At 46.7% G+C, this 22,912-nt stretch overlaps 3 protein-coding genes across 3 annotated transcripts; 2 read left to right on the top strand and 1 right to left on the bottom strand.

Annotated features, from left to right (window-relative positions):
* The first annotated feature begins 142 nt into the window (after window positions 1–142).
* Window positions 143–1,468, top strand: LOC103351513 (olfactory receptor-like protein DTMT). Its single transcript, XM_008271084.4, has one exon. It carries the CDS (start codon window positions 196–198, stop codon window positions 1,144–1,146), a length of 951 nt encoding a protein of 316 aa, XP_008269306.1. The 5' UTR covers window positions 143–195; the 3' UTR covers window positions 1,147–1,468.
* Window positions 1,469–6,957: 5,489 nt separating this feature from the next.
* LOC100357515 (olfactory receptor-like protein DTMT) lies at window positions 6,958–7,914 on the top strand. The gene has a single exon (XM_008271085.3). It carries the CDS (start codon window positions 6,964–6,966, stop codon window positions 7,912–7,914), a length of 951 nt encoding a protein of 316 aa, XP_008269307.1. The 5' UTR covers window positions 6,958–6,963.
* Window positions 7,915–10,369: 2,455 nt separating this feature from the next.
* Window positions 10,370–11,308, bottom strand: LOC100357770 (olfactory receptor family 1 subfamily R member 1 pseudogene). Its single transcript, XM_002719030.3, has one exon. The coding sequence runs from the start codon at window positions 11,306–11,308 to the stop codon at window positions 10,370–10,372; it is 939 nt and encodes a 312-aa protein (XP_002719076.3).
* Between the last annotated feature and the right edge of the window lie 11,604 nt (window positions 11,309–22,912).

Genomic DNA, 22,912 nt, shown 5'->3' with positions numbered 1-22,912 from the left:
GAAGAAATAAGGCATTTATGGCTATGGATTGTAATTGCCTACATCAAGAGTAAAGACATCGTTATTGTGATGTGAGTGAAAGGAAGTATTTTGACAGAACATTTAATAAATAATGTATCATAGAAATATGTTGATTTTTAAATTCAAGCTTTAGGGGACACTGTTATTTCTTCCTAAAGGTACTAGCCACACAACATGACAGGAAAGAACCAAACCACTGTGTCAGAGTTCCTCCTCCTGGGCCTGCCCATCCAGCCACAGCACAAAAACCTCTTCTACGTCCTGTTCCTGGCCATGTACCTGACCACAGTCATAGGGAACCTCCTCATCATCATCCTCATTCGACTGGACTCCCGTCTCCACACGCCCATGTATTTGTTTCTCAGCAACTTGTCCCTCTCTGACCTCTGCTTCTCCTCTGTCACAATGCCCAAATTGCTGCAGATCATGCAGAGCCAAGTCCCATCCATCCCCTATGAAGGATGCCTGGCCCAAATGTACTTCTTCCTGTTTTTTGGAGACCTGGAGAGCTTCCTCCTTGTGGCCATGGCCTACGACCGCTATGTGGCCATCTGTTTCCCCCTGCACTACACCAGCATCATGAGCCCCAAGCTCTGCTTCTGCCTGGCGGCACTGTCCTGGGTGCTGACCACATTCCATGCCCTGCTGCACACCCTGCTCATGGCCAGACTGTCTTTCTGTGCAGATAATGTAATCTCACACTTTTTCTGTGATATGTCTGCTCTTCTGAAGTTGGCCTGCTCTGATACCCATGTCAATGCATTGGTGATATTTGTCACGGGAAGCATCATTCTCGTCATCCCTTTCCTACTCATTATCACATCCTATGCAAGGATTGTGTCTTCCATCATCAAGGTTCCTTCTGCACGGGGCATCCGTAAGGCCTTCTCCACCTGTGGCTCCCACCTGTCTGTGGTGTCGTTGTTCTATGGGACAGTTATTGGTCTCTACCTAATCCCGTCAGCCAATAATTCTACTGTGAAAGAGATTGTCATGGCTATGATGTACACTGTGGTGACTCCCATGCTGAACCCCTTCATCTACAGCCTGAGGAACCAAGACATAAAGGGAGCCCTGGGAAGAATTAACTGTGGAAAGAAGACTCTCTTCTCTCTAGGATGTTAGTACCTTAAATATGTACATAATTTTATACTGTATATTATTGATATTAATATTGGAACAGTATCCCAGATACTTTCATCACTTTGTAGACCTCTATTAAAATGGCATATTATGCAAATGTTCCAAATACAAAAGGGATGATGTGTTGGTGACTTGTTGAATTAGGAAGAGACTTATTTCACTCAGCATGATGTGTTCCAGATTCCTCCATTTTGTTGCAAATGACTGGATTCCATTTTTTTTTTACTGCTGTATAGTATTCTATAGAGTACATGTCTCGTAATTTCTTTATCTAGTCTACTGTTGATGGGCATTTGGGTTGATTCCAGGTGTTAGCTATTGTGAATTGAGCTGCAATAAACATTAAGGTGCAGACAGCTTTTATGTTTGCCAGTTTTATTTCCTTTGGGTAAATTCCAAGGAGTGGGATGGCTGGGTTGTATGGTAGGGGAAGAAGGTATTGGTGGGTTGGCTAATACCTTTCTCTTTGTCCTCCTGAGATGACCTTGAAAAAATATAAAGAACTATTATTTCAAATCTTCTTTTGCCTAACACTGTCAAATTTATCACAGGTTTTGATCATACCATCCACAACTCTGACTTAATTGTGGTATCATTTTGAAATAGTGTTCTGTATCCTTAGATCAATACCAAGTTGCAAAATCTTAACCTCTGAGCCTCCCTATGAATGTCTCCCACATATCCTCCCCTGTAGAAAATTTCATATTATTTCTCTGTTTGTATTTTAACCTTGTGTACAATGTTTGTTAAATTGTATTTATTACAATGAAATTTATAGCTAAACAGTGCAAAACTGAAGAGAAGTGAATTGGAATAAAGTAGAATGGTGCAGAACCAGTCCAGCTGGCTCCTGCCCCTGGCCATCCATAGATTCATTCTCCATGAAACATCTATAAGAAATCTTTCTAAGAAGGTAAATTTGATTGTCTGCTCTGCCTAAAATATGTCAGTGATTTCCCATTGTCCTTTTGTAAAATACAATGGCTTCCATGGCTTTTTAAGACAAGACTGCCTGCCCCTCAAGCTTTATTGCCTTATCTCTTACCCCTGCTCCACTCCAACCTGTCCCCATATTTTGCCTTCTTCCAACACAAACCCCTCAACTTCCCAGCCACTTGCTAATGGACTCCAAGTTCTCTCTCATCTTTGGGGTTTTCCATATTACATTTCTTCACTCTGAATATTTTTATTTACATTTCTTGTAAAACTCTTCATATTCTACATAAACCCTGTTAATGAAAAATAAAAGATGTCTTCCATGGCCTGCTGCACAAAGCTAATTGTCCTTGATACATGCTCTCACTGATCCTGTGTTTCTCCTATGACATGATTTGTGATACTTACTGGTAGCTTATTTAGTCGTCATTTTTGCCAGCTGGACTATAAGCTCCTAAGTCCAGAGATCAGGTCTACTTTGGCTGCTGTTTTCCCCATAGCACATGACTTGGCTCCTTGCATGTTGTAGTTTCGCCTTCAATATTTCTCTATGAACCAGTGAACTAATGAATAAACATTCCCATGTGAATTGGTCAACACACTACTCATTATCATGGAGCTTAAAGTCCAGATGAAGAGGAAATATTGGTATATAGGGATGGACTCATTGGATAAGAGAGATGATTAAGTGCTGTAATATTTGATTCCTATAATTGTTTAGTTGATGATATAATGCAGAAAATTCAGTAAAAGGGAGATACTAGCATGGGCTGTGATGATCAAGGTGAGATTTATTAAGAATATCATAGTGACGGGCTGGCGCCGCGGCTCAATAGGCTAATCCTCCACCTAGTGGCGGCGGCACCCCAGGTTCTAGTCCCAGTCGGGGTGCCGGATTCTGTCCCGGTTGCCCCTCTTCCAGGCCAGCTCTCTGCTGTGGCCCAGAAGTGCAGTGGAGGATGGCCCAAGTGCTTGGGCCCTGCACCCCATGGGAGACCAGGATAAGCACCTGGCTCCTGCCTTCGGATCAGCGCGGTGCGCTGGCCGCAGTGTGCTGGACGCAGTGGCCATTGGAGGGTGAACCAACGGCAAAGGAAGACCTTTCTCTCTGTCTCTCTCTCTCTCTAACTGTCCACTCTGCCTGTAAAAAAAAAAAAGAATATCATAGTGAGAAAAATCCAGAATTCTATCTCTGGATGTGATTTATTCAGAAATGTGACTCAGAAAGGGGCATGGGTAAGGTGGGGAGGGCAAGTGCTGGATTTATTGCTAATGAGTTTCTTGGGGACCCAGGGATCCCAGGGGTCAGAGCACTATAGAAGAGAGGGGTCACAGGCAAAGGCAGGGACTCCAGCTGGAAATGCATGGCATGGAAGTAGAAGACAGCGAGCAGGCCCTGAAGCCACATTAAGACTCGTGGGGTGAGCTGGCAGGGAGTTCCAAGGCAGGTACTGTAACATCGCCTCCCACTGATGCCGCTGTTCTACAGTGTGGTTCTCACAGCGTGGTTTAGAGATCATCATCTTTCTTGTTTCCCACTCTCAACAGAAACTCTCACCTCCAAATGTGATTGGGGATTAACAGAGCTGCTACCTGGGACTAATATACTGGATGTCTGTGGAGTACTTTATCCTTTGTCAATCATTCTAAGCCCCCTACCACCACCCCCATTTTGCAAGGTGTGTAAGGTTCACTGGAGGTAGAGTATAAGGTTAGAAAAGTTCAGTTATTTGCCAGGGTCACAGGTCAATGTGATGGAATCCAACTCCTCTGGCTCCTAATTATTTTTTCTTGGGGGCTAGGTAAATAGAATGTCAGAGACCATCCTGAGAGCCCCTCCATGTGGCTGGCTTTCTTCATCCTCCACTGAGCTCTGCTGATGTTACTAGCTTTACGTAGTGATTGATAAAACCCATAACTTGGAAGGGAATCTCTGGTATTTGGGCTGCCACCTATCCTTTGTGAGTCAGGGAATTCCACAGTGCTCTTCTGCACCTCTTTCCAAGCACCAGGGTATGGGGTTCACTGGGTGAAAGCGGGGTTTAAGGAAAAACATTGCATCCATGCCACAAAACTAAACAATGACAGTAGCAAGACTCACAAATGCCACCATAGCATGTCACACCATCTGGAAAATATTTACATGGAGTGTTTAATTTTCTCCTTTCTGTAGCATTATGTATTAGGTGTTTTTGTATTTCCATTAGGCCAATGGAAGAATTTAGGCAAAGAGAGGTTAAGTTCCTTGGCCAATGTCATGAATCATGTAGGTGTGGAGCAAGGTGATCCCAGGACACTGGCTGCAGGGACCACACACTTAAGTGCTGTGTACACTGTCCTAGAGATTTCCCAATCTCAGCTATCGCCTGTGACACAAGCAGGAGCTCTCTCTCAGTCCCACTTCCTACTCTCCTGGGTATCAAGTTAGTCACAGTGTAATTGGATTCAGTGTTTTAGGAGAGTTCACTATTTGTCGATGATGAAAGAACTCCTGCCTTCAAATCCTTAGCAACTCAGACCTTCCTGTTGCTCTGCAGCTTGAGCAGCCCCTGTAGGTCTAGGAGAACCTCAGGCAGAGCCTTGCAGGAAACATGGGTTTGGATCAGTCTGGGCTGGTCATCTCCTTGCCCATGTCCACTGAGACAGGAGGCTGAAGGAGTTTGGTAGGGCAGTGGGCTTTACTTTGGGGAGGAATTCTTGGGGGCAGATTGGCAAGGAAGCATGTGGCCGACCGCTGTGTCTAAACCTCTTCCAAGAAATAGGTTTCAAAGTAGGAGAGCATGTGTGACTGTGAATCCCCCGTTCAAATCCACTTTGATTTAGAAATAATGCTTGTGTGCTGGTGTGTCTCATTCAGGGTCATAAACAAAGTAAAGCAGATGGTGTCTGGCTGCCCATGCTCTGCTCTGAATGAAGCTGTTCAGTGTATGAGAGCAGCCTTTGGCCTTGCCTGCAGTCACCCAGGCTTGCTGGCAGAGGCTTGATCAGAGGTCTGCGACGAGCGACCCACTGCCCAGTTCTGAGGACCTGCAGCTCTTAGAACAGTTGAACCAGCTTTGCTTGGAGCAGTGTGGGTAATGCCTGGTGTTCTGGTTAACAGGAAATAAAAGGAGAGCAAAGTTCTCTGATGAGATTAAGCCTCTAGGCGTCCTGCGATTTCCATTTCATTGTAACCCAGAGAATTAAAAAGTGCTCTCATGCAGAGAAGGGACAAGGGCCAGCCTTGGCAGATGCCTAGGGAAGTAGCCTTTTGCTTCATTCTGAGCTCTGATCAGGTGTTGGTAGTGATTTTTAAGCATCCCTTTTGCCTGTGATGATGTAACTCTAAATTCTTAAAGTAAGCATATGAAGGTGATTTCAGATGTGAAAAGGAGGGATTACTAGTGATGTAGACTTGGCTTTTATAGGTGAAATTAGTGTATGGCTATTTTTGTGTTGTAAATTTTTCTTCTTCATATTAGTTAGCTTTTAAAATTGAATTTTAGGTTCTGGAAATCATTATACAGAGCCAGGGAGTTATTCGTTCCTTGGAAATTTGAAAAAGAACGTTTCCTCACCCAATTATAATTTACACATAGAATATAAATCTCTTTTTTAAAAGTTTTATTCATTTGAAAAGCAGAGAGAGAGAGAGAGAAAAGAAGAGCGACAGAGAGACAGAGAGATGCTCCAACCACTGGCTTATTCCCCAAATGCCCACAAAGGCCAGGGATGGGCCAGGCTGGAGCCAGGAGCCCTAGAACTCAGTCTGGGTTCCGGGCCCCAAGTGTTTGAGCCATCACTAGTTGCATCTCATGAAGCACATGAGCAGGAAGCTGGGTCAGAAAGCGGAGTGGTAACTCAAGCCCATTTGCTCCAATATGGATTGCAGGTGTCCCATGCTGCATCTTAACCACTACACCAAATGCCTGCCCCTAGAATACAAATCTTAAGGAACAACTCACTGAATTTGACACCTGTGTACCCATTGCAGAGGTTATGATGTAGAGCATTTATATTACCCCCAAAATTTCCCTCATGCCTCCCTATCAGTACCTGCCTCCATCCACTACTTGGTCACTATGGGTTAGATTTGACAGCTCATGAATTTCAAATAAATGGAATCATATAATTTTTTTTGAGTCTGGGTTATTTTACTCAACCCAGTATCTTCAAAGATTTCTCAATTTTTTTTATGCTTCCTGAATAACAGGAAAACTCTGAAGTTAAGCTGTCTGGACTTACGTGGCAGATCTGTTGGTGGGTAATTCTGAGACCTTAAATGTGTTACTTAATTGGTGCAAATACCTAGTTCTTTGTCTAAAAAATAAAGATAATTGTATCCATCTCATAATGTTGCTATAAAGAGTAAGTCAGTTAATGCATCTGAAGCTTTTCTGCCCCATTGTTTAGCAAGAATAAGCACCTGCAAATGTTGTCATGGTCTCATTATCAGTACTGTCACTTGAATCACCACCATCTTCATTCCTGAGTGCTGCGAATGCTGACTGGTTTTCTGATGGGCTTATTATCTGCATCCCTAAGCTAGAAGTGTTTTCTAGCACTACTTTCTATCTACTTTCAGACCATGTGATCTGACCTTACTCATACAAAGGTAATAGAAAGTTCTTATATATCCTGGAATATCATTGACTATGACCCACAAGTTGATGTGCTTTTGTAGTTTTTCTTTATGGAAATTTTTATTTATATACCTGGAATAGGACAAATTAAGTACTTAAATAAACTCTTATGAGTATTTAAAAATACATTTCTGAAAGTTTTGAAATGTGCATATCTGTGTGCATGTGTATGTATGTTTGTGTACATTCATATCTTCATACAAATTATTCTTAATTTTGATAAAGGTTTTTAAAAAACAACATGGAAAGAGGAAACCAAACTGTCACATCAGAGTTCCTCCTCATGGGTTTGCCTATTGAACCAGATCAGCGAGACCTGCTCTACGTCCTGTTTCTGGCCATGTACCTGACCACCATCCTGGGGAACCTCCTCATCATTGTCCTCATTCACCTGGACTCCCATCTCCACACGCCCATGTATTTGTTTCTCAGCAATTTGTCCTTCTCTGATCTCTGCTTCTCCTCTGTGACCATTCCTAAATTGCTGCAGATCATGCAGAGCCAAGTCCCATCCATCTCGTACTCCGGCTGCCTGGCCCAAATGTACTTCTTTCTGCTTTTTGCAGACCTGGAGAGCTTCCTCCTTGTGGCCATGGCCTACGACCGCTATGTGGCCATCTGCTTCCCCCTGCACTATACCAGCATCATGAGCCCCAAGCTCTGCTTCTGCCTGGTGGCGTTGTCCTGGGTGCTGACTGCATTCATCTCTTTGTTGCATACGCTGCTCATGGCCAGGCTGTCTTTCTGTGCAGACAATGTGATCCCCCACTTTTTCTGTGACATGTCAGCTCTGCTAAAGCTGGCCTGCTCTGACATTCAGATAAACGAGATGGTGATATTTATCTTGGGCAGTCTTGTCATTATTGTTCCATTTCTGCTGATCTTCTCATCCTATGTACGCATTGTGTCCTCCATCCTCAAGGTCCCTTCTGCCAGAGGCATCCGCAAGGCCCTCTCCACCTGTGGCTCCCACCTGTCTGTGGTGTCACTGTTCTATGGGACAATCATTGGCCTCTACTTATGCCCTTCAGCTGACAATTCTACTGTGAAAGAGACCGTGATGGCTGTGATGTACACAGTGGTGACTCCTATGCTGAACCCCTTTATTTATAGTTTGAGGAATCAGGACATAAAGGGAGCCTTGGCAAGGATCTTTTCAAAGAGAACAATTCACTTTTCTCTGGGACAGTGACTCTAAAGAGTCAAGGGTATTTCCAAACATTAGGTCTGTTATCGAAAATAAGTCATGTTCTGAATAGCTTAATGGCACCCAAGCTTGGCACTGCCAATGCAGAACCCGCTGCACCACCAGAGGGAGTTTCACATTGTTTCACCATGAGGGGGTCCACTGTCCTTCTTGAGTTTACCACTGTGACTCAGATGTGATGTAGACCAAGCCTGACATACCATGGATGCTCCATGATTATTAGTCAAGGTTGAATAAATGCCATTCCAACTTTGGTATTATACTGAAAAATTGTAAAGTAGTTTATAATTCCCTAAATCCAAATTCCCCAGCCACTTTAGCGCTTTGCTTCTGTCAAATATATCCAGTAAGGAATATCTTCCAATTGATTATGTATGTGATCATGATTTCTCTTCTTGCTGGTTCTCAAATTGTCTTTTCTTGGATTGATAATTCACTTCATTAGTGATCATATTCTAAAATTATCTTTATTTTTAATTAACTGTGCCAGTAATTTGTCAGGTAATGATGAATTATTTCTTTGGACATCTGTTTTTAAGTTTGATTTGATTTTATTTTTTAAAGATTCATTTATTTATTTGAAAGGCAGAGAGTTACAGAGAGACAGAAGCAAAGAGAGAGAAGTCTTCTATATGCTGGTTTACTCCCCAAAAGGCCCCAACAGCCAGAGCTGGGCCAGTCTGAAGCCAGGAGCCAAGAGCTTCTTCTGCGTCTCCCATGTGGGTGCAGGGGTCCTAGGACTTTGGCCATCTTCCACTGCTTTCCTAGGCCACAGCCAGATAGGAAGTGGAGCAGCCAGGACTAGAAGCAGAACCCCTGTGGGATGCCAGCACTATAGGCAGCAGCTTTACCGCTATGCCACAGTGCCGGCCCCTGGTTTTATTTTTAATTGACAAATAATAATCGTATATTATAATGGGGTAGAGTGTGATATTTTCATACATATGTGCATTGTGGAATGATCAAATCATGTCCATTAGCAATGTGTACATTTTGGATGTTTCCCTGTTGATTTAAAATTGTACAGTCCAAAAGGGACCATAGAGTTATGTTATACACTGTTTTATTTATAGGCATTAAAGGATGGCCCAGAGGACAGCCTATGGTAACGTAAGGTAGATGATAGATAGGACTAGACTCTATTTATGAATCCCAAGTAGCTGTTCCCTCCCCACACACCCCCTGGGATATTCTTCTGAAATTATTTTATGCTTTCTTTTTATTTATTCTGTTACCAAGCATAATATTAAAGTGCCTTGAAGACAGACGCACTCTTGTCTTTATAATGCCTAGTTGAGTACCTTGCATTTGTTAGATGTAGAACAAATAACTATTGATTTTATTTGAATGCATTTTCATACTTCTTGAAAAGAATTTATGGCTTTAAAAATCTCACTTTTTAAAATAAACCTTCTTAATAACATCAATGTTGACTTTATTTCTTTTTAAAAAAATGTTATTGATTCCTGATGTAATGGATACTCACCAGAAAACACCCAAGCAACAAAGAAATGAATACAGTGTTAGGATCCCCCAATGTTTTCTGCCCTTCTCTTCCATAAGGACAGTTAAAAGTTAGGAAGCACTACTCCAGACATTTTTGTGCACAGACTAACATTCTGCACATAGTAGGGGTAATTTACACAATTCTCTCATTGTTTTCATTTGTGAATTCATCATTTTACATAAGTTAGTGTAACTATTTTAGAAGCTACATAGTGTTTTATTGAGCTGATGCATTTATCATAAGGCGTTTAAATCATCTGCTCAATGGACACTTAGGTCATTTTCAGTTTCTCATTATTTTGAGAAATATTTCAATTTTATATCCTCCGTGTTGAGGTTTTTTTTTTTTTTTTTTTTTTTTTTGGCGGGCTGTCTTGTCCTGGTTTTTTATGGCTACATCCTAGAAATAGGTGTACTAGATCAGAGAATGTGAACCTTTTATTGACATTGCCAAATTGAGAACTGCTGTAGACCCCTTCCAAGAGTAAATGTGAGTGGCTGTTTTTGCCCTGTGTCACCAATACTGGATATTTGGCCTTCAAAATATTTATCATCCTCATATTCAACATATGATCGATTATTGATTCTAAATTAAACTTCTGTCTAGTCAGTGAAGTCAAACATCTCTATGTAGCCACGCTTTCTGTGCATTTCTTCTGCCTTGAGTAGATTTTTTTTCTTAAGGGTAGTGTCACTTTGTCTTAACAGGTGATATTTCCCTGTTTTTTTATGTTTTGACTTTGGTAGGGGTGTATTTTTCCTTACTGCAGGTTTTAAATCTTGATGTAGATAAACTGATTTTACTTCAACATATTTATGAAACATTTATATATAATATGTATAATGTATGCGCTAAATGTATTATTTTACATGTTTAGGGCTTTTCTATTTCAAATTACGTCACCCCTTACTTTGCTCTAGCTCTTGTCCACCTTCACGCCTTGTGGATCCTCCATCCGAGCCCCCTTCTTAGGGCGCCCTTGACCTCTTTGTTGCGAAGGCTGTAGATGAAAGGGTTCAAGGTAGGGGTGACCACCGCATAGAGTACACTGGCCAGGCGGTCGTAGCGGGCCGAGTAGGCAGACGCAGGCCGGAAATAGACGGAGAGGACTGAGCCAAAGAAAAGCAGTACCACCACCAGGTGGGCCCCGCAGGTGGAGAAGGCGCGGTGCCGGCCCACAGCCGACCTAACCCTGAGCACGGCGATCAGGATGAGCGCATAGGAGAGGGACACGAGGAGCAGCGGGGTCAGCACCACAGCCAGGCCCTCCGAGAAGATGGCAGCCTCCGCGGTGGACGTGTCCGAGGTGGCCAGGCTCAGCATCACGGTCATGTCGCAGAAGAAGTGGCGCACGGGGGCGGTGCGTGGGTAGGCGAGCGCGGAGATGAGTAGCGTGTGGAGCAGGGAGTGCAGGTGCGCCACAGCCCAGGACGCCACCACCAGCGTGGCGCAGCGCCGGGGCGTCACCTGCACACCGTAGTGCAGCGGCCGGCACACTGCCACCGCGCGGTCGTATGACATGGCCGCCAGCAGGTAGCTCTCGGTGATGCCCAGGGCCACAAAGAAGTACATCTGAGAGAAGCAGGCCTGGAAGGACACGGCCTGGCCCGGGTGGAGCAGGCCGGCCAACAGTCGGGGCACCGTGACGGTGGTAAAGCACACGTCCACGAGGCTCAGGTGACCCAAGAAGTAATACATGGGCGAGTGCAGGGTGCCGTCAGACCTCACCAGCACCACCATGCTCAGGTTGCCCAGGGCATTGAGCAGGTAGACACTAAGGAAGAGCAGGAACAAGAGAGGGTGGGCGTCTGCCCCATCCATCAGGCCGAGGAGGACAAACTCTGGGGTGGATGTGAGGTTGGCCAGAGCCATGGAGTGCCTAAAGGCATGCCGATGCCAAGGGGAGGCCTAAGTCCTGGGAATCCCATGATGTTCCATAAGTGAGAATCTGTAGATAGAGAGATGGTTGATTGACAGATGATAGGTAGATAAATAGTACAGATAGGACAGATGATAGATACAGATGGTAGATGGACTGATGAAGACATGTACATATATAGAATTTGATTCCTGTGGTTTAAATGGGTTGAAAATCACACTGCTGGTCCAATAATCCGAATCTTGTGAAGAAACTAGTTTGCAGATGGATGTTCTAGGAAGTGGGCAAGTCTCAAGCTTTGGAGTAGATCAGCCCTGATGATGAGTCCTGGCTCTGCCACTGGCAGAGGAGTGGCCTCTCGGAGCCTGGTATCTCCTTCTTTAGTGAGCAAATACTCGCAGTTAACCCTGGAGCTGGTTGTGGGATGAAGTGGGTGAGAAGCCTCAAAACTATCTATCTTTTATCTATCAATCATCTCTCATCTACCTCTATATCCATCCATTCATCATCTGCCTACCCATCACCATCATCCTATTTATTTTGCTTAAACAATGAGTTAGGTCAGAGTTATTGCCCAGGCTGTCTTAATACCAGTCTGAATTTCTTCACAAAACACTTGGCGGCTGGCGCCATGGCTCACTAGACTAATCCTCTGCCTTGCAGCACCGGCACACCGGGTTCTAGTCGCAGTCGGGGCACCGGATTCTGTCCCGGTTGCCCCTCTTCCAGGCCAGCTCTCTGCTGTGGCCAGGGAGTACAGTGGAGGATGGCCCAAGTGCTTGGGCCCTACACCCCACGGGAGACCAGGATAAGTACCTGGCTCCTGCCATCGGATCAGTGCGGTGTGCCGGCCGCAGCGCGCCGGCCGCGGCGGCCATTGGAGGGTGAACCAATGGCAGAGGAAGACCTTTCTCTCTCACTGTCCACTCTGCCTGTCAAAACAAACAAACAAAAACAAAACAAAACAAAAAAAAACACTTGGCTGCATTTCCCACTTGTTTCCTCACTATATTTTATGTTCTGGTTCAGGAATGGACAAATCTTTGCTGGAGATGATCATATGATAATTAGGCTGGAGGGCCCCATAGTCCCAGTGGCAACTCTTTAACTCTGCCATTGTAGTCCAAAGAAGCCATTGACAGTAATGTACATGAGTGGCTATGACTGTGCTCCAGTAAAACTTTATTTACAAACCAGGAGATGGACTGTATTTGGCCCAGGGGACATGGTTTGCTGACTGCTGTACTAGACACCGTGGGAGACAAGATCTTAGTTTCTGTCCTCAGTTTGACCTGGAGCGGCTTGCAGTGTTTGTTTAGTACTTTCCTAATTCTGTGAACCAAGTGAGAGTAAATTATTCTTCCTGGGAAGAATTCAAAGTGGTGGGACTTGAAGTGAGTCTTGAGAACGGATGGGGGTCACTCAGCAGACATGACATTGTGTGGAAGTGTGAGGACGTCCTGATGGGGGAAGAGACTGAGGATGGTTGTTGGCCAGGGAGGCATAAGGGAAGAAGGTAAAACATCTACTATGGACACTGGGACAGGCTTGGCCCTGCTCTCACCTCGGTGCACAAAATCAGTTTCCCAGAGACGTCTACATTTCTCAGCCAAGTGACTTCAGTCATCTCAGAAACATGCACTCACGCTGTTCTCCATTCAATCTCTTCCTTAAAACTCCACGGAGGTTTCTCCCATTGCTCCAAAGTTTCTAGAAATACTCTACTGCCAACCTAGCCTGCCTGCCCTTTGCCGGTAAGGAGAATCTCTCTTTGGTGAGATCCCAGAGATGGACTGGGTCAGCTCTTTGCAGGGGAACTGTTCCCAGGAGGGAGGCTTGTCCAGGAATCTCAGTACAAAGTTTATCAAATAAATATTTGCTGAATGAAGCTTTGTGAAGAGCAGTGAGAGAAAGCAGAGGTGAAGGGAGGTTGAAGAAGAGAGTTATCAAGCAAACTCCAGCGATCACACCTACAAATGTTTTGCTTTTCTGTCACTGTCACCATTAGCAATCCCAGGGACACCATCGGATAAGCTTCTGCCAAGCCCACCCATTGCCCCCTTCCCCATTGTAAGAGGAACAGTATTGAAGAGCCAGGGCCTTGGCACCCTGTGCGCATCTGTCTTCCCAGAGCAGAGTTCCTCTCTGAGGGCCCCTGACCTTCGCTCCCCACCCTCCCCTGCAGCAGAAAGAGCCCTGGCCTTGGGTCAGAACTCCCTGTGCTTACTCCTCATTTGCTCTGTACCTGTGGCCCCACCTTCATCTCCTCCTCTACAAAATGGCGGTGTTCATCCCTCTCTTACATGCTGGAGGTCGGGATTTAATGAGGTGCTGTGTAAGTGTGCAGCCGAGAATAAACGTTGGGAGACATCATCTGGTGGACTCTGCTCTCTAGTGGCTTCTTGACACAGTCTGGCCCAGTACTGGAGGCTGCCGCTGTCTGTTTCTCGTCATCTCAGCTGAAACCTGAGTTCCTGTAACTTCAGGTGGTCTCGGGTTTGGCTCTGGGGGGCTACAAATGCCAAGTCTGCCTTCTCTGCAGACTTTTAAAAACGGTCCAAGGAATCTATTCTAGGGTGACTGACTCTTCTTTTGTTCAAGCCAAACATTGTTGGTGCCTTAGATCTTTTCTTATAGGACCCAATTTCCAGGCCCCTTCCCATTCTGCTCACCCTTTGTCTTGTCAGTGTTTTCATAACAGGAATTGGGCAGGGTTTTAGCTGGCACTGGGCTCTGTGAAGTTCCCTGGGGAAGTTTAAAGTCCAGCCATGCGACCCTTGCCTGTCTGTTGAATGCCCGCGCCAGGTCAGGTGTTGTGTAAGGTTCTGGGGCTGTGGTTAGCCATTGTCCTGGACCTCCAGTCATCCACAGTGCCATAGCTCCATACTAAGAGTAGGGGCAGAAATGCAGTGATTTTCTCTGCTGGCTGATTTGGGGAGGATTTCAAAGAGGTGAGGTGTGAAGTGCGTTTGGAAGAACAAGAAGATCAGCAGATGCTTGGGATGGGAAAGGCATTTTGGCAGGAAAAGAGCATGTGGGGGCATCAGAAGATGCTCTGTGGGCCGGTGAGAACTAAACTGTGGCCTCTTCCTCCCTATTTTGTGCAGAGTGGATGGAGTTGGTGTGGGAAGGATGACAGGATACAAGGCAAGAAGACAGCAGAGAAAGGCTGGGCTGTCTCACCTGAAGGGCAGCAGGCCAGACTTGAACTCTGTCTGCAGAGACGTGGGCTGGCTGGCCTCCCCTCTGGCCAGGGCTCCCCAGTCTTGAGGGCAGGTGCGTTGTCAGCCACCTCAGCCTGAGACTTCAGCTTGTGTCCTATGGGCTAGAACAGGAGAGCTAGAGAGAGAGAAGGCCGGGGGTTGGGGGGAGAGTCCCTGAGCTATGCTCCTCCACTCAGCTCTACTACACTTTGCTGTCCATTGGATACACTGCAGACCGCACAGCCTGTCCTTCAAAGCTTTCCAACGTGGCTCTCAACATGCCTCCCCTTCCCTGGCCCCAGCCCGGGTGGCCTCGTCACTGCCTCTTTCTCACACCTTTCCCACATGGCTGCCCCCCACCTTCCTCCCTGAACTGCTTTTCCTTTGCTACCCCAGTCCCTAGTCTGGACCCACTTCCTTTAAGAAGCCACTTCTCTTTTCATATGCCTCTCTCCTCAGCCTCCTGTAACTCTCACTTGTCCTTGGCCTTCACCTGCTGGCATCCGAGTGACTTTTTCTGATGCTCAGTTCCCCATCAGGTGGTGAGCCGTCTGAGGGTAGATATTTAATTGTATGTTACCATCTGACTCCCAGCAGTCAGGGAAGGCTCCATAGAGGAGGTGGCATTTGAGCAGGACCAGCTTGAAGGCATTCACTAGACAGAGTGGAAGGGAATACTAGAAAAAGGGAACAGCATGTATAAAGAAAGTGATAGGGAAACCTCAGGGGAGTTAATGAGTTGCATTCCCCGCCCCACATAAGTGGACCATTCTCATAGTTTGCATGTATGTGTGTGTGAGAGAGTTCATGCAATTCTTCAGAAACTTAATGGAACTGCATTATTATGTAAAAACTATACATGAATTTAAAAAAATTTTGCACCAAAATAAGCTTACTTTTAATTCCTTTCTCCCACAAACTCTTTGAAACACCTCTGTCCCCTTATCCTATATATATAAGCAAGCACTTGGTAAATCATAGTGCTTAACAGATGTCTGTTACCCCCCCTCCTCCAGGCTTCTGGGACTTCCAGTGATCGGGAGGTACGTTGGCTGTTTACACTGACTCCACTTGAAACTCCTGGCGTCAGACCAAAGGCCTCGGCTGCTCAACTGTTGTAATGCCGAACCCTTTCCTGAGGCCCACGTGTGCCAGCTGCCTGCTTCAGAACGGGCAGCAAGGACTAATCTAAGGTGGCAAACTAGAACAGGGGAATCTAAGACCAGGAACTCTGCCACCCAAGAAGCTCACTGCCCTATACCCCATGCAGAAAGGGGCATCTTTACAGCAAACACCCAGATGCCCCAAGACACAGAAGTCCACAGGGCCAGGGCCACACACAGAGACATCCTGACACATGGACTGTCCCCTCCGGGACAGACACAGACACACACAGACACAGTGGTGGATTCTGCAGGACACACTGAGACCCCGTGTAGGTCTGCATATAGACACTGCACACTGACTCCCTCATCACTCCCTCCCCCACCCCGTGTCAGGTCAGTCCACCTTCACAGAGTTGGGCCACACTAAACACGGGAAACCTGCACTCTCTGTCCTGAGGCTCCTCTCCAAGTCCTTCAGCAGCCAGTCTCTTCCCAGCCAGCCCACATGCTTCTCTCAACAGTGTTCCAAATAGCATTCTCTTCACCTACAGACTGAACCCAAGTTGAGCCCCTGCTGCTCCAAGCACCTCCCCTCCTCTACTTCCCTGTGCCAACTTCTCACTTATTCTCCTCTAGTAGTTTATTCAACAACAAAATAAATAGTGGTGTCGACTCCTTGCCAGGAATTTGGACACCAGGCAAGGAGAGCGTTCAGCGATAAAGACACAAAGAGCAGTGCTTCTTAGACGTCACCTTACCCAACACTCAGGCCACAGGCTGTGGAGGCAATGTGCAGAGAACTTGGCACCTGAAATGATCCAGCGATCGGGATAAGCCAGGATCCCACTCGGTGCTCTGAATCCCACCCGTGGTCCAGCCCACTGCCCCACGCTGTCTGCCCTGGGTTGGCAGGTCCTGCCCATTTATTGTGTCCTCAGCCACTTGCTTTAGCCACCCTGCCTTTCTACCACTGATTATTCCGCTCCCTGCCAGCAAGTCCCCTGCCTGACAACTCACCTGTGAGCACGCCCTGCTCTGCCCTCCCGAGCCCATACCCATAGGCCGCGCTGCAGGGGGCAGCTGGGGCAGGTATGCCCTGGAGGAAAAGACTTCCCTCAGCAGTCGGAAGTGGGAGGAGAGGCCTGCAGGCTGGGGGCAGAGGGAGGTCACCCACTCATTATTTAACTGGAAACCCCATAGAGAACTAAGGTGGCCTCTGCAAACCCTGGCCCCGTGAGGGCCCCTCAAGCCCTCGGCCAGACTGGCTTCCCCACTTCCAACTTGCCAAAGAGGCCAAGTCGGAGAAGGGGGCAGCCAAGACGTCTGAGAACTTGGAACTGGGATCGACGTTCCTTGGGCTGGTGGCCCGCTGTGCTCAGAGAGTGATGCTGTTGCTCTCCTGGGGAGGCTCCTCCAAGATCACACAGCCAGGGGCCCTGGCTTCTCCTCCCTGGCTTTCCCCATGCTAAGGTCCAGCCGTGATGGGCCTCACCTTTATAATTCCTCTGCTAGGGAATAGCTCCTGCGATCCCACTGTGAGCAGAGCAGTGCCGCAGAGCTGGGGGACCTTGATGCCTAGTCTCTCCGTGTGGGCCCAGCGCCCCCCCCCCCTGCGCCCCAGGCCTGCCCCGGCCTCCCAGTGAACCCAGAAGCTGAGGGAGGAAAGGAGAGGCAGGAGCTGCTGGCAGAGTCGTCCCCCGGCGGGTCAGGCACGAGGGCAGCAGAGCTCGTGCCCACGTGGCGCTGTCCTGGATGGGCTGGGAAGTCGCCACCTGCAGCACCTGTGGCCCGGCGTGGAGATGTTGGCATCTTGGACCTTCCTGGCTAGCGCCAGGGCAGGAACACCCCTGCTTCCCGTTCTGGATCCTTCCCCTGCTCTGTGCTCCTCACTGCCCTCAGCCAAGCAGCTGCCCAGGTGTGAGGCCTCAACCTCATCTTCCAGGCTGGGAAGACTTCTGAGGACAGACCCTCCCTCACCAGCCCTTCCTCCCCGACCTCTGAGCGCTTGTGGGACTCACAGCCACACCCCACGGGAGACCCTCTGCAGCCTGGCTCTTCACTCATGCGGAAGCATTTACTCAGTGCTCGGGGTGCCCAGCTGCCCAGCCCTCTGATCTCTGAGGTGAGGGCAGGGGGTGAGGGAGGAGAGTTCTGACTACCTGTTGACCTCGGACAAGTCCCTGCTCCCCTCTGGGCCTGCTTCTTACTGGCAGATTGAGAAGGGTGAGGCCGGCGCCGCGGCTCACTAGGCTAATCCTCCGCCTTGCGGCGCTGGCACACCAGGTTCTAGTCCTGGTCGGGGCACCGGATTCTGTCCTGGTCGCCCCTCTTCCAGGCCAGCTCTCTGCTGTGGCCCGGGAGTGCAGTGGAGGATGGCCCAGGTGCTTGGGCCCTGCACCCCATGGGAGACCAGGATAAGTACCTGGCTCCTGCCATCGGATCAGCGTGGTGTGCCGGCCATTGGAGGGTGAACCAACGGCAAAGGAAGACCTTTCTCTCTGTCTCTCTCTTTCTCACTGTCCACTCTGCCTGTCAAAAAAAAAAAAAAAAAAAAAAAAAAGAAAGAAACCAGTTTGAATCATTCCATTCCCTGAATAAAGATGAAATGACTCTTAGTCTACAGTAAAGCAGTGCTAGCTTTTAAATGAAAATTTATTTATGTATTTATTAAGCAGAGATAGAGTGATGAACAGAGACTGAGACATAGAGGGAAAGAGCTTCTCTGCTGGTTCCCTCCTCAGATGTCTAGAACAGCTAGGACTGGGCCAGGCCAAAGAAGAAACCAGGAGCTCAATCCAGGCATCTCCTGTGAGTTGCAGGAACTTGAGCAGGCACCTGCTCTTCCCAGGGTCTGCATTAGCAGAAAGCTGGAATTGGGAGCTAGAGCTGGAAATCGCACCCAGGCACTCCAGTGTGGGATGCCGGTCTCTCAACTGGTACCTTAGGCTCTAGGCCAGGTAGCTGCCCTCCCCTGTGAAACATTCTTTTTATTATTTTTAAGACATTGGGCCAGCACTGTGGCATGGCGGGTAAAGCTGCCGCCTGCAGTGCCGGCATCCCATATGGGTGCCTGTTCAAGTCCTGGCTGCTCTACTTCAGATCCAGCTCTGTGCTATGGCCTGGAAAAGCAGTAGAAGATGGTCCAAGACCTTGGGCCTCTGTACCCACGTGGGAGACCTGGAAGAAGCTCCAGGCTCCTGGCTTCGGATTAGCCCAGCCTCAGCCGTTGCAGCCAATTGGGGAGTAAACCAGTGGATGGAAGACTCTCTCTCTCTCTCTGCCTCTCCTTCTCTTTCTATGTAACTCTGACTTTCAAATAAATAAATGAATCTTTAAAAAAATATTGGCTATTCTATTCTTGATTTTTGGCTCTGTGAGAAACAGAACCATGTTTTAACTTCCTTTGATCATTAAGTGAGCTTCTCTGCTACATGAGATGTACCTGTGCTCACCTGAGTTTCTGCCTGGTTCAGGTCAGTAGAGCCAGTTACACCCAGTGTCTTGACCTGTATTGAACCTCGCTTCTGACAAAGCTATAGGCTATGAAACAAGACACTTCGTGTCTGTGATTTCTCTTTGATGTAAACCATTTAAAGGAAGCTCTAATTTTATATTAGCATAGTTGTAACTCTCAAATTAATATACATGATGAGATCATCAGGTTTCACATCCAGTGGAGTATTGGGGGAAAAGAGACCACAGCCTCTGCCCACAGAGAGCTCATATTACTGTTGCCATGAAATTTTATCTTATTTCTGTATGGAGAAGTAAAAGTAGGGAGGTAGTGTCAATATATTTGGTGTAAAAAAAAGGGGGGGGGCGGCGCTGTGGCTCACTTGGTTAATCCTCCACCTGCGGCACCGGCATCCCATATGGGCGCCGGATTCTAGTCCCGGTTGCTCCTCTTCCAGTCCAGCTTTCTGCTGTGGCCCAGGAGTACAGTGGAGGATGGCCCAAGTGCTTGGGCCCTGCACCCGCTTGGGAGACCAGGAGGAAGCACCTGGCTCCTGCCATCGGATCGGCGTAGCTCCGGCCATAGCAGCCATTTGTGGGGTGAACCAACGGAAGGAAGACCTTTCTCTCTGTGTGTCTCTCTCTCACTGTCTATAACTCTGTCAAATAAACAAATTAAAAAAATATATATTTGGTGTAGGCTGAGCCATCTTCTCCATGAACTCTGAAACAGGATTCCCCTCTGAGAGTGACACTAGTATAGACCCCACACAAATTATGCAATTAGTCACTTGTTTAACTACAAAAGAGATTAGTTGTAAAACTGTCTGAAGAATTTTGAAAAACTTCCAACTCACATCAAGGTGACCTAAGGGTTTTGATGGTTGGTTGGTTTGTTGTTTGTTTCTCCAGGGATTGGAAGTGGCTTTGATTTAGTAAGTAAAAGCTAATTAGTTGGGGTAAACTCTATTCAGAGAAAAATAAAGGTGAGACTTCGAGAAGGGGTTTGGTTACCCATGAAAATCCATAGTCTTCTTTTTTTTTCTTTAATCTCTATATTTATTTTTTTTATTTTTTTTAACTTTTATTTAATGAATATGAATTTCCAAAGTACGACTTATGGATTACAATGGCTTCCCCCTCATACCATCCCTCCCACCCACAACCCTCCCCCCTCCCACTCCCTCTCCCCTTCCATTCACATCAAGATCCATTTTCAATTATCTTAACATACAGAAGATCAGCCTAGCACACATTAAGTAAGGATTTCAACAGTTTGCTCCCACACAGAAACATAAAGTGAAAAATAATAGATGATTTTTTTAAATGATGATGAAATCAGATCAGACCTATTGTCATGTTTAATCCCAGTGAGAGTCAAGTTGGGAATTGATAATTTTTTTTTTTTTTACAAAAGATCAGTTTAGTATGCATTAAGTAAGGATTTCAACAGTCTGCACCCCCATAGAAACACAAGGTCCTGATGAATGTTGGCAGTGTCTCTGTAAGCGTGGCCTGGGAGGGGGAGTTGTGCCTCACCAGGCCTGGCGTGGCTTTGTCCCTGACAGCTCTCCCTGCGGTAAGCAGAGGGGTCCAGTGCATCTCAGTGCAATCTGACTGCGTGCTCCCTGTGCTATAGCTTATCTGCTATAGCTTATCTCTGGGAGAGAACATTCCAGAAGAATGTTCTGTTTTTAAGAAAAATATCAGAATCAACGAAGCTTTTGGTTTATACAAGGGTGCTTAAAAAGTCTGTGGAAAAAATGGAATTAAAAAATAGGTTTGAATCCTGGTATCCTATTTGTAAGAATGTAAATTGGTACAGCCATTATAGAAAACAGTAGGGGGGTTGACGCTGTGTTGCATCGGGTTAAAGTAGCCCCAGCCTGCAGTGCCGGCATCCCATAGAAGCGCTGGTTCAAGTCCCGGCTGCTCCTATTCCGATCTGGCTCTCTGCCTGTAGTCTGGGAAAGCAGTGGAAGATGGCCCAGGTGGTTGGGCCCCTGCACCCATGTGGGTGGCCCAGAAGAAGCATCTGACTCCTGGCTTCAGATTGGCCCAGCTCTGGCTATTGTGGCCATTTGGGGAGTGAACCAGGTGATGGAAGTCCTCTCATTCCTCTTTCTCTACCTCTCTCTGTAACTCTGTCTTTCAAATAAATAAAATAAATCTTCAAAAAAAATAAAGAAAACAGTACAGAGGTTCTTCAAAAAATTAAAAATAGAACTACTGTATGATCCAGCCATCCCACTACTTGGTGTATATCCAAGCAAATTGAAATCTGAGGGTCATCTGCCTCCCATGTTTATTTCAGTACTATTCACCTTAAGCAAGAAATGGAAACAATTTAAGTGTCCATCAACTGATGAATGGATAAGGAAAATGTGCATGTACACAATGGAATACCAGACCAGCAGCTTCGAGGTCTACCTCTAAAGACTCTCGAGTGGCCAGAGCAGCAGTACTTTCTCCTCGTGCTGTTCCTGTGGGTCTGTGTGGTCACTGTGACTGGGATCCCGCCCAGTGACCTGGCCACTGGCACCACACACCTCCACATCCCCATGTACTTCTTCCCCGCCAGACTTCCTCTTCACCTCTACCGCCATGCCCAAGGCCTTGGTGAACGTCCACACCCACAGCAGGGCCAGCTCTCTGCGGGGCCCCTGGCTCAGCTCTACTTCTACCAGGCTTTGGGCACATGGACAGCCTTCTTCCGGCCACGATGACCTCCTACCACCCTGCGCACTATGTAACGGCCACGCACTGCCAGTGTAGCACTTCAATGGGGGCTGCCTTCTCACAGACCTGGCTGCCATAACCCCCTCCCTCTTGTCCAATCTTTCCTTCTCCTCTACAGTGTCACCCCTGACTTCCCACGATCTGGGTCCACTATGAAGGTGTTTCTGTCTGACATGCACATGATGAGCTAATGCTGTTGGTGGACCAATGATTGTAGCTCTTATTTTTCTTTACTGAGATACAAACTGTGCATAGTTAAAATGCATAGATGCATAAATTCAGTTGGATAATTTTTGAAGAGCATGCTTACCCATCTACCATTTCCCAAGTCAAGACACAAAGCCTTTCCATTATCCTGGGTGGTTCCTCGTGTCCTTTTCCAGCCATATCCCCCGCTGAGGCAACTGCTGATCTAACACCTGACATCGTAGGCTGACTTACCTGTTCATGAGTTTCATACAAATAGTCAGTGGTATATGCACAGTAATCTTTTGTGTTTGGCCTCTTTTGCTCAACATAATGTTTTTGAAGTTAGTTAGGCATGGAAAGCCAAGACACTCTGGCAAAAAAAAAAAAAAAAAAAAGAGAGAGAGAGAGAGAGAGGGAGGGAGGACCTAAATGAAAGGTCTCTGCAAGTGAGATCCCAGTGGAAAGAATGGGCTATCAAAGAAGGAGGTACTTTTCTCTGATGGGAGGAGAGAACTTCCACTTTGACTATGTTCTTGTCTAAATAAGATTGAAGTCTGTGAACTCAAAAGGCTTCCATAGCCTTGGCAACACATGACTAGAGCCTAGGGAGATTACTGACGCTATAAACAAGAGAGTCAATTTATTAAGTCAACAACAGGAGTCACTGTGCACTTACTCCTCATGTAGGATCTCTGTTCTTAATGTGTTGTTCAATGTGAATTAATGCTATAACTAGTACTTAAACAGTATTTTACACTTTATGTTCTATGTGGGTGCAAACTGATGAAATCTTTACTGAATATATACTAAATTGATCTTCTGTATATAAAGAGAATTGAAAATGAATCTTGATGTGAATGGAATGGGAGAGAGAGTGGGAGATGGGAGGGTTGCGGGTGGGAGGGAA

Source organism: Oryctolagus cuniculus, chromosome 17, assembly GCF_964237555.1.
Source record: "Oryctolagus cuniculus chromosome 17, mOryCun1.1, whole genome shotgun sequence".
Taxonomy (NCBI): Eukaryota; Metazoa; Chordata; class Mammalia; order Lagomorpha; family Leporidae; genus Oryctolagus; species Oryctolagus cuniculus.
The sequence above is the reverse complement of the archived record's forward strand: the minus strand, read 5'-3'. Positions and strand labels throughout refer to the sequence as shown.